This window comes from Podarcis liolepis (genome assembly GCF_965112155.1).
Source record: "Podarcis liolepis genome assembly, chromosome: 4".
Classification (NCBI taxonomy): Eukaryota; Metazoa; Chordata; class Lepidosauria; order Squamata; family Lacertidae; genus Podarcis; species Podarcis liolepis.
Genome location: NC_139558.1, coordinates 91,596,531 through 91,612,943, shown reverse-complemented (window position 1 = coordinate 91,612,943; position 16,413 = coordinate 91,596,531). Strand labels below are relative to the sequence as shown.

The following is a 16,413-nucleotide window of genomic DNA, read 5'->3' as shown; positions in this document are numbered from 1 at the left end:
AACCACTGACCTTCCAACCAGCAAGCCCAAGAGGCTCAGTGGTTTAGACCACCGTGCCATGCTAGCTAAACCCACAGCCTCTTCCCCTTGACTCTCACAGATTAAGAGTTTGATAGCATCAGGATCTGCAAAACAGGACTTGATGAAAGCGAACCTGATCCAACATTCCTGAACCAATGGGAACAGCAAGGCATCCATGGTGTTGCCATGGTAACCCAGTGTACCTGGCACCCTTATCTCACAGCATCCAGACATGGGGGGTGTGCTGCTAAAGACACGAGACCTGAGCACTATGCAATCTAACCCATTGTTCACATTGCCCCGGCACATCCCCCTTGAGCAATGCTTGGGGACACCCTGTCAGTCCAGAGGCACTGCGATAGGAAAATAGACCACTGGAACGGGCACCTTGCATTTTACCCTATGCAATTCCATAACTCACGGCTCCTCATCGTGAAAACAAGGTGATCTTTGCAGCCCGGAAATCACACAGGGCTTTTTAGCTCAGCCACATACACACAACACTACAGGGCTCTCCCAACCTGAGATTTCCAGCAACTCTTTCACTCTTCTGGTTCTTCTTCTTCTTCTTCTTCTTCTTCTTCTTCTTCTTCTTCTTCTTCTTATTATTATTATTATTTTGTTATTTAGTCGTTCAGTGGTGTCTGACTCTTCGCGACCCCATGGACCACAGCACGCTTTATTTATTTATTTATTTATTTATTTATTTATTTATTTATTCCCCATCCACTTTGGGCGGCTTCCTACAAAATATTAAAATACAATAGTCCGTCAAACATTAAAAGCTTCCCTAAGCAGGGCTGACTTCAGATGTCTTCTAAAAGTCTAGTAGTAGTTCTTCTCTTTGACATCTGGTGGGAGGGCGTTCCACAGGGCGGGTGCCACTACCGAGAAGGCCCTCTCCCTGGTTCCCTGTAACTTGGCTTCTTGCAGTGAGGGAACTGCCAGAAGGCCCTCAGCGCTGGACCTCAGTGTCCAGGTAGAACGATGGGGGTGGAGACGCTCCTTTAGATATACTGGACCGAGGCCGTTTATAGTCTGATATAGTCCCATCTAGGTCTGAGATAGTCCCATCTACACTCACCCACTGAGGTGTTAGGGGAGCAGCAGAACCTCTGGTGGGGGACACGCCATGCCTTGTTGGATTTCTCCAGGGAGGAAAAGGCTCAGGAGTAAACCCTACAAAAATCCAGAGGGCAGTCCCTATCACAGTTTCGCGGTACCTTGTATGCCTCCTTCCAGGAACTCCTGCAGCCCAGCTGGTGCCAAACGCCTTGCTCTCCTTTGGGTCACATCAGCAAGGCCAAGAGGGGAGTGGCCTTGTCACGTGGCCAGCCCAGGACCTCCATCCACACTGTCCTGGCTTGATCCCCGGGGAGGTCACTTTGGTGATGCTAATGCAGAGGTTTGGCTTCATCCCCGGAGGTGAACTCCATTGTCTCTTGAGACATATGGGTGCCAACAACAACCACCCATTTTTACATGGGTGTTCAATTGCATACATGACAGGTACACACAATCAAATCTATCAGGACCTATTCTTGAATTCATTCTCTCTCTCTCTCTCTCTCTCTCTCTCTCTCTCAGACATGCATAAGCACGGGCTCTGGGACTTGGACACATGCAAACAAGTTTCCCAGCTTTTTTCCAAGCCTAAATTCTGAAGGAGAGGCATACCGTATTTTTCACTCCATAAGACGCACCTTTTTCCTCCTAAAAAGTAAGGGGAAATGTCTGTGCATCTTATGGAACCAATGCGTGGTCCCTGGAGCTGAATTGCCCAGGGGCGAAAAGCAGATTGTGCTTTTTTTTTTTTTAGAAAGAGGGAAGGGGGTGTTGAAACAAAGCCGCTTAGCAGCTGATCAGCAAGCGATCGGGAGAGGAGATAAGGGACTCTAGTGATAAAGGAGGCTGCCATAGCATGAACCACAAAAATCATACACCCACTGTTTCGTTCAGAATATTTTTTTTTTCTTGTTTTACTCCTCTAAAAACTAGGTGTGTCTTATGGTCAGGTGCGTCTTATGGAGCAAAAAATACGGTACTTCATGGAGACTGCAGCTGAGGGAGGGAAAGTTAAAACCTTCCTCTGCATCTAGTGATTCTCTTCATGAAGATTTTCTGTTCTCCAAGCTACTAGGATTGAAAGATTCCTGTTTGAGCTCCACACAAAGTTTTATTGCCACACAGGAGTGGGGGGGGGGTTCAGTGGAGTTGGGGCACAGTGCATAGGGAGAGGATAATTAACCCTTGCCTCACCAGACCCAACTTCCCCAACATGCCCTCCCACACACAGCACACTATTATTAGGCATGAAAAGAGTGTTCTGCCCACTGGAAAGGCAAGCTGGTTTGAACACTTCAATGGGAGAGGAGGGGAGGCTGTTGGCTTGATGAGGCAGCCTTCTGGACCAGCAGTTCACCAAGTCTGCTTTAAGGGGGCAAAAGTATGTCACACACCCCACCCAGAATGCATTGCAGCAATCTTCCCTGGAGGGTAAGCAAGACTTGGATAGCTTTAGGCCAACAGCAGCACTTCCGCAAAGGGTGAGCAGAGCAGCCAAGAGATGACATGGCATAGTGGTTAGAATATTGGACTAGGACCTAGAAGATCAGGGTTCAAATCTTCACTTGGCCATGAAGCTGACTGGGTGACCTTTAACCGTCACTGCCTCTCAGCCTAACCTTCCTCACAGGGTTGTTTGGGGGATTAAATGAGGAGTGAGTGCACCAGGTACACCACCTTGAACTTGGAGAAAAAGAGGGGATATAAATGCACATTATTATTATTATTATTATTATTATTATTATTATTATTATTATATAACATTATTATGAACAATAAACAACAGAGATACAATGACTTATTTATGCCTCTTGCTCTATTCTTCTCCCACTCTGGGATTAACTCCTGTAAGGTGATTTTTTTTTAACACTGAAATAAAAATGAAACTCTTGCAGAAGGAAGCTCGAAAAGAGATTAAGGTGATAATTGCTTGATCTCTGTTTGTTTACCGCCGTTCATTAGAAGATTTTTTTTCCCTTTAAAAAGTCACAAGCAATTAATGAAAGTTGGCTAATGAGTGGGCTGTGTCGCTCACCTCGTTCTGAAGCCACAGTCTTATTTCTCTAACCCCTGCCCACTCACTAACTCCTGGGGCCCCACCAGCTTGCATCCAGCACTGTCAAACTGTGGTCACTATCAATTACATGCTTCAGTTCTTCAGCAGCTCTAATCACATCTCTTGGGTTGCGGAGGATGATGCATTGCTCAGCGAACAGCTCTGACTTTTTATCGCTAAATTATCGCAAGCAGCAAAGGACCTCAGTAGCCTTCCAAGCACAGGCCCTACTCAGTAGGGCCAGCCAGCCCCAGGGTTGAGGGGTTACTCAGAAAGGTGCTGGCCACTGTTGGCCACCGTGATTTGTAATGCACCAGAACTCTGGCACTTCCAGAGAAGTGCATTGTGGGAAATTCAGATGGTGGATGCCAAGTTCTGTCATTGGTGGTTCAGAGGTGCTAGTCAACAGCCAAAACTGGGAAACGTCCAAGATTTGGAGAGTTGCCATCAGTTGAGACAGAGAGAGAATAGTGGGCTAAGCAAATGAATGGCTGATTCAGTATTAAGAGAGATTTATCTTGGTAAAGGGGCACTGTGGGTTCAACCACAGAGCCTAGGACTTGCCAATCAGAAGGTTGGCGGTTCGAATCCCTGTGATGGGGTGAGCTCCTGTTGCTCAGTCCCTGCTCCTGCCAACCTAGCAGTTCGAAAGCACATCAAAGTGCAAGTAGATAAATAGGTACCGCTCCAACAGGAAGGTAAACGGCGTTTCTGTGCACTGCTCTGGTTCGCCAGAAGCGGCTTAGTCATGCTGACTACATGACCCAGAAGCTGTACGCCAGCTCCCTCTGCCAATAAAGCGAGATGAGCGCCGCAACCCCAGAGTCGTCTGCGACTGGACCTAATGGTCAGGGGTCCCTTTTCTTTTTATCTTGGTAAAGGAAAGGCCCTAGCTCAGTCATAGAGTTTGTGGCAGAGGTTTATTCCAGCCTAGCTGTGTACCACACTTACAATTGGCAAGAAAACTTCTAGATGTAAAATCTGTGCTCTGCCACTCTGCCTCATATATTGGCAATCTTTTAGGGCTGTACCCAGCTAGAGTTGACTCACTGGAATAAATGGCCCTAAGTTAGTTATGCCTATCAATTTCAGTGGGTTTACTCTGAGTAGGACTAGCATGATACATGACTAGCAAGATTTTTTTTTTAAAAAAAAAATGGGTAGTAGGGTTTAAACACCTTGCCAACAAAGGTCCATATAGTTAAAGCTATGGTTTTCCCAGTAGTGATGTATGGGAGTGAGAGCTGGACCATAAAGAAGGCTGATCATCGAAGAAGTGATGCTTTTGAATTATGGTGCTGGAGAAGACTCTTGAGAGTCCCATGGACTGAAAGAAGATCAAACCTATCCATTCTTAAGGAAATCAGCCCTGAGTCCTCACTGGAAGGACAGATCCTGAAGCTGAGGCTCCAATACTTTGGCCACCTCATGAGAAGAGAAGACTCCCTGGAAAAGACCCTGATGTTGGGAAAGATGGAGGGCACAAGGAGAAGGGGACAACAAAGGATGAGATGGTTGGACAGTGTTCTCGAAGCTACTAACATGAGTTTGACCAAACTGCGGGAGGCAGTGGAAGGCAGAAGTGCCTGGCGTGCTCTGGTCCATGGGATCACGAAGAGTCGAACACGACTAAATAACTAAACAACAATAACAACAGGGTTTAAACTCCTATAGCCTAGAAGCCCCTCTCCAGAGTCTACTGGTCCCAGTTGCAGTTATTTGTTGCTATTAGAAGTGCACTCTGCACATGCTCAGTTGAGGAACGTTTGTTGATGTCCCAGGACTAAGCTGCAGCACAAACACGTGCCCTCACACACAGCTCAGATGCTGATCCAAGGCACAAATTTTGCCGTGAACATATGTGTTTCATAGGGAAGTTACATGTGTTACATTCCACTTATTTTTGTAACGCAGCATAAAGCGAGCCTTGCAAGCAAAACTATCAGTTTAGCATTCATCCTAATTATTCTGTGTACTATATAGTTTCTTTTGTAGAAGACTGTGCAACGTCGTACAAACATACCTTACAGTATTAATGTCAGCCTGAAATATATTTAGGAAAGGAAGCAGGAGGAAGGTTAGAATGTTTCTTGGATTTGCAGAATGCTTTTATGTAGCTGGTTTTGTTCTGCTGGCTGTTGCATTCTTGGAAAGTAAAGACAAGCCCTCTGGCCACAGCTGTCTTCAAAGGATGTCAGCCTTAAAACAAACACGACACGGTACTAAAAGGTGCCGCAAAGGGATGCAGATCAAATAAAGGAGCAGAATGAGTTGGAAACGAGTGACGTAATCTACAAAATATTTACCACAGCTAAGCTTTTGGGGGCGGAAGAAAGCAACACAGGTCATGCTCATGAACGCACTGATGGTACTTAGCACATTCATGGACCACAAATCACATGTTTGCAGTCAGCTCCCAGGCTGCCATAGCAATTTATGGGGGATCAGGTCATGTGAGGCTCTTCTTTATAGCCTCATCCTGCCCGCACCACTCCCTAGAATGGGAGGCAGGGCAGGTGAGAAGAGGAAGAATCTGATCCAGGAAGTCTCATGAACCTATTTCATCAAAGTGATGCAGGTCACATGGCAAGCACGGGGTGTGTGTGTCGGGGTGTGTGTGTTGTGCATGCCCGCAGAGCTATCACACAGCCACAGTAACCAACGTAAACACTCGCCCTGACCTAGCCACTGTGATCCACGCGACGGTCACCTCCAGACTGGATTATTGTAACTCGCTCTACGTGGGGCTGCCCTTGAGACTGACCCAGAAACTCCAGCAGGCGCAGAATGCCATGATGAAACTCCTTACGGGGTTTTTGCTGCGGGATCACATTCACCCAGTGCTATACCAGCTGCACTGGCTCCCGGTGGAGTACAGGATCAGGTTTAAGGTGCTGGTTTTAACCTTTAATGCCCTATACGGCCTAGGACCCTCGTAGCTACAGGACCGCCTCTCCTGGTATGTCCCAGGGAGGACCCTACGGTCTTCAAACAAAAACACCTTGGAGGTCCCAGGCCACAGGGAGGTTAGGCTGGCCACAACCAGAGCCAGGGCTTTTTCGGCTGTGGCCCTGATCTGGTGGAACGCTCTGTCACAAGAGACTAGGGCCCTGCGGGACTTGACGTCTTTCCGCAGGGCCTGCAAGACAGAACTGTTCCAGCTCAGCCTGACCCCACCTTTGGCAATCCTCACAGAACTCTAGCCCAATGGTTGCCATTAATTTGATTTGAACTGATCTTATAATGAAATGATTTTAGAATGTTGTATTATTTTATTGTTGTTAGCTGCTCTGAGCCCGGCTTTGGCTGGGGAGGGCGGGATATAAATATTTTATTTATTTAATTATTATTATTGTTGTTGTTGTTGTTATTATTATTATTATTATTATTATTATTATTATTATTAGAACCTGTTATTTGAACACTCTCCTCTGTCAACACTTATAGAGGGTTGCCTACACTGAGTTTGTCACAACAAAAAGCTACAGACACTTGCAACACCTTAAAGACTAATGAATTGTGTCATGTGCTAAGCCAGAAATAAGTAAACTGTGGCCCTTTAGATGCTTTGGTGCTAATATATATTAATCTGTTTGCTCCCTATGCCAGGCTTGATCAATGGGAACTTTGCTCTCCTACTTCAGTGGGGCTTTTTCTGTAGAACTCCAGAAGTTGTTGAACTCCAGCTTCCATGGGTCAAGCTGGCTGGGGCTGATGGGAGTTGGAGTCCGGCAATATTTGGAGGGCCACAGGTTGCCCAAAACCTGATGTAAGTTTTTTCTTGAACTAGAAACTAGATAGATAGATCTACAGACAGATAACTATTGGGCTGGATACAGCTAAGGCGATGTGCTAGTGGGAGCCAGAACGAGTCCCGCTAGTGCAACGGGACTTGCCCCCTCCTTCCCTCTGTGCATCCCCCCCCCATGTCCCTGCTCCCCAAATTGGCTCTGCAGGGTCAGGACAAACCCCAGCTCAGCAGGCAGGCGAAGAAGATGGGAGATCATGCTGTTGAGCAAGCAGAGACGGTTCTGCCGATGGTAGGTTTCCACCCACTACTCTGAACAGCAGTGCAAAAGCACAGTTTATGACAATTTGATTAGAGCTTAAAAGTGCGCAAAACGACCCTTCACTGCAACCGGTAATAGCAGGGGCCGGCATCCTAAGGCCCATGGGCCACAAGCGGCCCACGGGAGTTGTTTAACCGGCCCACGAGCTGCCCCCAAACCGAGCCGCCCGCTCGGTGAGTCCCACGCACTGTGCTAAACCAGCGCAGCACAGCACGGCGCGGAGACTCGCTTCCGTGGCACCAGAAATTGTGTCTGTGCAGACGCCGAAAATCACGGGGAGGAGTGCAATCTGGCCCACAGAGGGATCTCTGCTGAAGTGAAGTGGCCCAGGCAAGAAGAAGAAGAGTTTGGATTCGATATCCCCCTTTATGACTACCCGAAGGAGTCTCAAAGGGGCTAACAATCTCCTTTCCCTTCCTCCCCCCACAACAAACACTCTGTGAGGTGAGTGAGGCTGAGAGACTATGTGTGACTAGCCCAAGGTCTCCCAGCAGCTGCATGTGGAGGAGTGGGGAAGCGAACCCGGTTCACCAGATTACGAATCTACCACTCTTAACCACTACACCACACTGGCTCTCAAGATAAATCTTGCCGACCCCTGGGTCATATAGTAATCAGGAAAATGAGAATGCAATCAGCCACTGATGCTGTTGGCATCCATTTATATATGTGGGTCCCACCCCTACCCGATTTCATCCTTCTCCACCACCATCACACACTGACCCATGACTCAAGTTTGAGCAAATTCATTTCCTACTCCCCTTGCTATCCAGCCTTTCGAATTCCCCTCCCCTTCCTTGGATGCTTTTAAGCAGAGTTTGGCTGGCCATCTGTCATGGATGCTTTAGCTGAGATTCCAGCATTGCAAGGGGGCTGGACAAGATGACCCTTGAGGTCCTTTCCAACGCTACAAGTCTACGGAAATTAAAAGTAGAATTCCTCATTTCCTGCAGAGGCCCAGTGGACCCCAGTGACGTTCTCACACAGCCCGAGAGAAGCATATCAGAACATGAAAGCAACTCCGTAATCTCAGCATGACATAGGTGTTAACTAACCTGGAAGCCAACCAAGCGGCTGGCATTAAAAAATCCCCTTATCTAGCAAATGCACATTTCAGCACTGACTTCCACATCCACCGCATGTGGCCCAAAGGCAAGCAGGTTGCTGCACACAGAAAATAATATTTTGAAAGGAAAAAGCCAAGACACGGGCCGTATTATTAACAATTAGCATGACAATCAGAACAATTTGTCTGGACTCAAGACAACAACAACCAAGTGAAATGTATAAGGACAGCTGAATGAAGCCATCAGCACAACCGCAATAGAAATCACCCAGGGTGGGGGGCAAGCCCCTTGAAATCATGTTCTAAACAGCGTATGATTTGAAATTGCCCTCTAGATGGAAGCTGCTGAGGAAAGGGGGATTCACGTCAAAGCCATCTGTTAAGAAAGAGATTAAACCAACATTCACCTACCTGTCCAGTCGCCAACGACCTTAACGTGGACCCCAAAAGTTGCTTCAGAAGCTGTTGGGCACTGTGGAGGGAAATAAAATGAAGCATATTGAAATGCAGTTGTGGGGGGAAGTAATTAGCAATACAGTTTAACCCACAGCTCCACCAAATCTCCCTTAATACTGAATCAACCATTCATTTGCTTAGCCCACTACAGTGGTACCTCGGGTTACAGACGCTTCAGGTTACAGACGCTTCAGGTTACAGACTCCGCTAACCCAGAAATAGTACCTCGGGTTAAGAACTTTGCTTCAGGATGAGAACAGAAATCACACTGTGGCGGCGCAGCGGCAGTGGGAGGCCCCATTAGCTAAAGCGGTGCTTCAGGTTAAGAACAGTTTCAGGTTAAGAACGGACCTCCGGAACAAATTAATACCACTGTACATCAATAACATGTGAAGGCCTCTTCTTCTTTTTGAAATAAGATTTTTTATTGAGATTTCCCCATAATACGATAAGATTACAACCATCTGAGATACAAAAAAAAGAGAAAGAGAATCAAAAGAGAAAGAGGCAATAGAGATAAAGAGAGGAGAAAGAGAGAAAGAGAGAGGGGAAAAACAAAGCAGAAACGGAGAAACATTAGCAAAAAATTACAAAAAAGAGACTTCCGATGTTCCTTCTATTCTATTCTTTGCTGGTCACATACTATAAGAAAATATTACTTAAAACCATCTGTCAATACGAACAACTATCTACTCTACTTTCTGTTAAACAATATCTCCTCTAAGTTACAGGGTCTTTTTTAAAAAATGGAAATGGGATACTGGACATTTATTTGAATGAATGGGAGGATGCTTGGTTACACACACACACACACACACACACTCCCCTGAAAAGGCACATGACGAAAGAGCCCACAAAAACCAGAGCTGCCTGGCCAGAAATGAGAATTATGCAGAAATGCAATTTTTGTTATGAGAGGTACTGCAGGTATTCCCTGCCCACAGGGCCCCAACGTCAGTCCCAGGTACCCAATAAAAAAGCAGCGACAAACAGGTACTAGATGATGGGAAATATCTATCTCCTCCTGAGACCCTGGAGAGCTGTCATCAGTCAGATTACACTGACTAGGTAGACAAGCATCCTGACTATTGTAAGGTAGCTTCCTTTGGAACATAACATTTAAGAGTCTCATGTTTTCATTTTAAAGACAGAGCCCTCCTGGGAAAGAGGGGGGGTGCCTCTGTGTGTATCATATAGAAGCAAATCGGGTGTGATTTTTCCTAAATTTTTTTTTATTCTTGCTTCTCTCGCCTGGAGATTTAATTAATGGAGTTACCAGTTGTCAAAAGCACATGGCCAATTGACTAAGATTACTATAACCACTTCAGCAATCATCATCATTATTATTATTTATTTATTTATTTATTTATTTATTTAATGGAGTCTTAATTAATGGAGTTATCAGTTGACAAAAGCACAAGGCCAATTGATTAAGATTACTATAACCACTTCAGCAATCATTATTATTATTATTATTATTATTATTATTATTATTATTATTATTAAATTAATGGAGACTTAATAAATGGATCCAGTTACAGATAGGGAGCCGTGTTGGTCTGCCATAGTCAAAACAAAAAAATTCCTTCCAGTAGCACCTTAAAGACCAACTAAGTTAGTTCTTGGTATGAGCTTTCGTGTGCAAGCACACTTCTTCAGATACACAGAAGTAAGTGTGTAAGTAAGTTCTTCAGTACCTCTGAAGTAAGTGAAATATGGAGAAGTCCATCTAATCCTGCTTGCCCAATTCCACGGACACTCCAGTAGCATCACTACTGGAGCCAGTGTGGTGTAGTGGTTAAGAGAGGTGGACTCGTAATCTGGTGAACCGGGTTCGCTTCCCCGCTCCTCCACATGCAGCTGCTGGGTGACCTTGGGCCAGTCACACTTCTCTGAAGTCTCTCAGCCCCACTCACCTCACAGAGTGTTTGTTGTGGGGGAGGAAGGGAAAGGAGAATGTTAGCTGCTTTGAGACTCCTTCGGGTAGTGATAAAGCGGGATATCAAATCCAAACTCTTCTTCTTCTTCTTCACTTTAACAAATTACTCGTAAAAAGCCCGATTCCCCTCCTCTCCCCTTCGGAATTTAGGAAGGATATATTTCAACACTGTCTACAGATCCTCAGGGCTCCTTCGGGGATTCTTGGATGCCTTGCTCGGCTGATAAATCTCAAAGAAGGAAATGTCATCTACAAACTAGATGGAGAGAATCCAAGTTTTGCCTAATACAGTGTAATTTAAACACATACACACGTGTGTGCCGTGTTCTTTTGCATCATTCATAGCCCATATCTGTGTAATGCTGTACCAACTGTGTCCCATCGAGATTAATGCAGCCACCAGCCTGTCAATTGATTAAATTTTTATTCTATATGCAATGTTTGATGCATTACTGTATTTTAATATTTTGTTGGAAGCCGCTCAGAGTGGCTAGGGAAGCCCAGCCAAATGGGCGGGGTATAAATAATTTATTATTATTATTATTATTATTATTATTATTATTATTATTATGCTGCCCTTCACCCAAAGATTGCAGGGCAGTTTGCAATATAAAAACACAAAGATATATACCATATTAACAAATGAAAACAATAACCTCCACCTCGCCCCAAATACAATTTATAAGGCCATAGATTGTTATCAGACCTTCCGCTTTGGGAGAGCCTAGTTCTACACTTAAAATCACGGAAGGTCACAATATATGGAGTTGCATTCAGACTGGGTAGGGAAACATTTCCCCTGTGGGGTGTTGGGAGGTGTGTGCCACTGGCTGCCCCACACAACCCCATTGCAGCCATTTAACATGTGTGTTGGGGGAGTGTTTTGTGAATCTCCCTACTCTTAGATCAGAAACCCTGGTTAGATCTTGGTTCGTTTACACTAAATAGGGTTAAAACAAACAGTGGTTTCCTGCATTTAGATGTAACAGGAAACTGTGGCTGAAAGCTTTAAACTCCCTGCGTGGATGCAGGAGGGAAACTCACATTGGTTCTAACTTTAGGAGGATGAGAGTAGTTCAGCATTATAGCAAAGAATCACAGGAGTTGGAAGGGACCCTATGGGTTATCTAGCCCAACCCCCTGCAACACAGCGATCCTTTAAAGCCCTAAATGGCCTCGACCCAGTATACCTGAAGGAGCGTCTCCACCTCCATCGTTCTACCCGGACACAGGTCCAGTGCCGAGGGCCTTCTGGCAGTTCCCTCACTGCGAGAAGCCAAGTTACAGGGAACCAGGCAGAGGGACTTCTTGGTAGTGGCACCCGCCCTGTGGAACACCCTCCCAGCAAATGTCAAAGAGAACAACAACTACCAAACTTTTAGAAGACATCTGAAGGCAGCCCTGTTTGGGGAAGCTTTTAATGTTTGATGTATTACTGTATTTTAATATTTTGTTGGAAGCTGCCCAGAGTGGCTGGGGAAGCCCAGCCAGATGGGCAGGGTATAAATAAATTATTATTATTATTATTATTATTATTATTATTATTATTATTATTATTATTATTAGCATCCTGCCCACAGCCACCCCTGGTTGGGCTTGAACCACCAACCTTCTGGTTAACAGCCAGACACACTGATCCACTGCACCACACAAAGCAATCCAAACAGCAAAGAGAACACACAGCCTCCTTTGCCCCTTTCTAAAATTTGTTATAGGGAGCTGGCTGGGATTGAACCAGGAACCTTTTATATATAATTTTTATTAAATTTCCTGTCTTACAATTTAAATTGCTCGTTTTTACATCCTTAAGAAATCTGTGACTTCCCCTTTTCTCTTTCCATGGTTCATTTTATATCTCATAAATCCCTGCATATTTTACAAAAACTATGCCATTCAGCATTCCATTATTGCATCCATCAAAACTTATTTGCACTGTCGAATTTATCTTAATGCTGCCAGCGTTTTCAGCTCTACACAATATATTCAAAAAACGTTTTCCAATCTTCTCTAAACGTATGTTCTTCCTGATCTCATATTCTAAGTCTGCAAGCTGCGCATATTCTGTGAGAGCTTAAGTTGCCACTCTTCTCTGCTTGGGACCTCGCTTGTTTTCCATTTTGGGGCTAACAAAACACAGGACACAGTAGTGGCATACATAAATAACCTTTTTTTGACACCTGGGAATATCAGTCTGAATTATCCCCAACAGAAAGGACTCTGGGTTTTTTTGGGGAAAGTACTATTAAACATTTTTTTCAATTCATTATGGAACATTTCCCAATACGCTTTTACCCTTTTACAAGTCCACCACATGTGAAAGAACGTTCCTTCCACCTCTTTGCATCTCTAGCACTTATCTGATTCAGTCTTTTATGTTATGTACTGAAGTTCTCACCCTGGGCAAGCAGGGGAATACTGTAGATAGTTCAGGTCCACATATGCAAATAAGGGGTTGAAAGTGACATTCAGTGATTGGATAGTTATAGAAAGTTGTTACAGTTACGTTGTACTGGAGCTCTATATAAGCAGGCTGGCTGAACCCTTCAGTTCAGTTCTGCTCTGGCCTATGAATAAACAAGAGCTGTTTGAAGAATCGCTGTGTCGTCTGATATGTTCACCCACAACATAACATTATATATCTTAGCAAGCTTCATGCAGGCTTGAACCAGGAACCTTTTGCACTTACACTGTTGAGCTATAGAGATTCTCTGTAACTCTGAACCAGGTCAGTATATTGATCAATCTGAAAGCTTGGAGCAGGCCAGTGGGGGCGGAAGAGCTCTTGCCTTCTGGCCCCACCACCGGAATGCTTCACTTTCACCCAAAGTTCTTGATGAACAAAGTTGATGCACATATAATTTGTATTCACAGGGTGTCCCTCTGCAATCAGGGAATATTCATTTATGAAGGGAATAAGGCTTCAGCTGGTGAATGTATAAAGACCTGCTATGTTTATATACGGCACATCTCTGTTTATAGAGAGCTTGCACTGCCAAATTTCCATGGAAATCCTTAAGATCCACGCAGGCTAGGATTTATTTTTATTTTTTCTAAGCCCACAAAACAAAACATGCTGTCTTAGGATCTTTTCACGCACCTCTTGCCACAAAAATGGCCATGTTCTGCTCTTGTTGCTTGTGAGAGAACGGCTGGATGTGTACAAATCAGCTGTTTCGTACATAAACATGATCAGCTTTGGCTAAATTTCACTTGCCAAGCTACTACTAGGGGCACAGCTACAGAGGCCAATTGATAAGTTGGCAACATTGTCACTAAAACATGCACACAGCCAGTTCTCCGACAAGTGTAGGGTAATATCTATTCTAAATAAACAACACACAAAACTAACAGAGTTTAGTTTCAGAAACGAAATCCCAAATTACTTGTTTAACGTAGCTCATGCAAATAAATGCCTATCATGAGGGAAGATAGTGGTAAACATAATATTCAAGCTAAGTCTGCAGCCCACCAACTAGACCAGGGGACCAACTAAGGTCCACGGGCAGGATCAGGCCCAATTGCCTTCAGGATCCGGCCCATGGACTGTCCATGGATCGGCGTGGGAATTCTGTTCATTCGGGCTGCGCCATTTCCCCCCCTGCGCCATTCCGTTTCCACACACACACACCGTGGCGGTGGCGCCTCCTCCCTCCCTCCTCCTGGCTTCTCCCCGCCCTGCCTAGAGGAGGAAGGGGGCTGGGCTGAGCTGGCTGAGCGCCATTTTAAGAAGCTCCTCTCCAGAGCCAGCCCTTTCGTGCTGTTCATCTTCCCTCTGCCATTGCTGCCCTGGTGCTCCTGTGGGCCAGAGAGAAGAGAAGAAGAAGAGTTTGGATTTGATATCCCGCTTTATCACTACCCGAAGGAGTCTCAAAGCGGCCAACATTCTCCTTTCCCTTCTTTCCCCACAAAAAACACTCTGTGAGGTGAGTGGGGCTGAGAGACTTCAGAGAAGTGTGACTGGCCCAAGGTCACCCAGTAGCTGCAGGTGGAGGAGCGGGGAAGCGAACCCGGTTCACCAGATTACGAGACTACCGCTCTTAACCACTATACCACACTGGCTCTCAAGAGAGAGGAGTGGATGAGCATGCTCTGCCTACCCACGAGAAGCAGAAGCAGCGGTGGGGCTGGGGGGTGGAAAAGAGGACTACTTGCCCCCCTCGCCTCTTCTTCCAGCTCTCCACCCTAGGTGCTGCGTCTCTGGCCCGCCACAAGACCTGAGGGACAGTGGACCGGCCTGCGGCTTAAATTTTTTTGCTGACCCCTGAACTAGATCATAAAATTGTAGAGTCATCTAGTCCAATCCTCCACAATGCAGGAATCACAGCTGAAGAATCCCATACAGATGGCCATTCAACTTCTGTTTAAAAACTTCCAATGAAGGAGAGTCCGCCATTTTGAGGTAGTCTGTTCCCCTGTCAAGCAGCTCTTACCATTAAAAGCTTCGTCTTAATGTTTAGTCGGAATCTTCAATGAATCCATTGGTCTGGGTCTTCCCCTCCGGGGCAGCAGAAAACAAGGCATGTACAAACGCCTGCATTTTCTACAACCAACTCTGCTTATGAAGATCACAGGTAACCAAACAATTTAACCGCTGTGTTGCAAACAATAGTCAGTAATATCCAAGGCAACACAATGACCAAATACAATGATACGATATCAATATACACTCTTTATATAATGTGAAATATATGAAATCACATAAACAGAATCTCTGAATTCAAAAATATGCACTCTTAATGGATATGCACAAAATATGCACTCTTAATGGATTCTCTTGAAAACATAAAACCAAATAAACATAAGTCTTATAAGTCTCAGAAGGTCTTTGAATTTGAATCCATTGGTTTGGGTCTTCCCCTCTGGGGCAGCAGAAAACGAGGCATGTACAAACGCCTGCATTTTCTACAACCAACTCTGCTTATGAAGACCAAAGAAGAAACAGAAAAAGACAAGGGAAGAAGCACTTCGTTCCCACCAAGGCACACCACAAATAAGGACCAAACATCTTCTCCTTGATCTGGTGTGCCCCTTCGATTATACAAAATTTGCTCCCTCGTGCTTGATTCCTTCCATCTGTTGCTCCTGTAGCCGGATGGAGGCAGGGGTGTTTTTTTATGTATATATATAGATATATAGATTTCCCATGATATAAAATGAGCTTCTTTGTTACTAAAATAACTCTCAGGATTCACAGCGACTGATGAGGTCAGGCAGAGCCCAAAACAGCCAGCAAGCAGCCAAGTCTGGAGTTCACACAAAGGAAAACTCACAGCTGTGATGAGAGTCGTATGTATGTACTGGATATAAGGCTTCCAGCTCTCCACCCCCAGTGCTGGATATAAGCCTTACTGGATATAAGCCTCATAAGGCTGGATATAAGCTTCACTGGGTATAAGGCTGAAGCTATTTGTATTTTCAGAAAGGATGCTCTATTGGACACCTGTTAAAACTGGCCAGCCTTTCCCAACCTGCTGTTGTTGTTTAGTCGTGTCCGACTCTTCATGACTCCATGGACCAGAGCACACCAGGCACTCCTGTCTTCCACTGCCTCCCGCAGTTTGGTAAAACTCATGCTGGTAGCTTCGAGAACACTGTCCAACCATCTCGTCCTCTGTCATCCCCTTCGCTTTGTGCCCTCCATCTTTCCCAACATCAGGCTCTTTTCCAGGGAGTCTTCTCTTCTCAGGAGGTGGCCAAAGTATTGGAGTCTCAGCTTCAGGATCTGTCCTTCCAGTGAGCA

The 16,413-nt window shown here is 45.3% G+C and overlaps 1 protein-coding gene across 5 annotated transcripts in view; it reads right to left on the bottom strand.

Moving 5' to 3' along the window:
- NOX4 (NADPH oxidase 4) overlaps window positions 1-16,413 on the bottom strand; it is a 106,640-nt gene that overhangs the window by 41,143 nt on the left and 49,084 nt on the right. For all 5 annotated transcript variants that reach the window (XM_083499689.1, XM_083499687.1, XM_083499688.1 and 2 more), the window contains one exon: window positions 8,690-8,750. In XM_083499689.1, coding sequence (XP_083355815.1) covers window positions 8,690-8,750 — 61 coding nt within the window. The remainder of the gene's footprint in view (window positions 1-8,689; window positions 8,751-16,413) is intronic.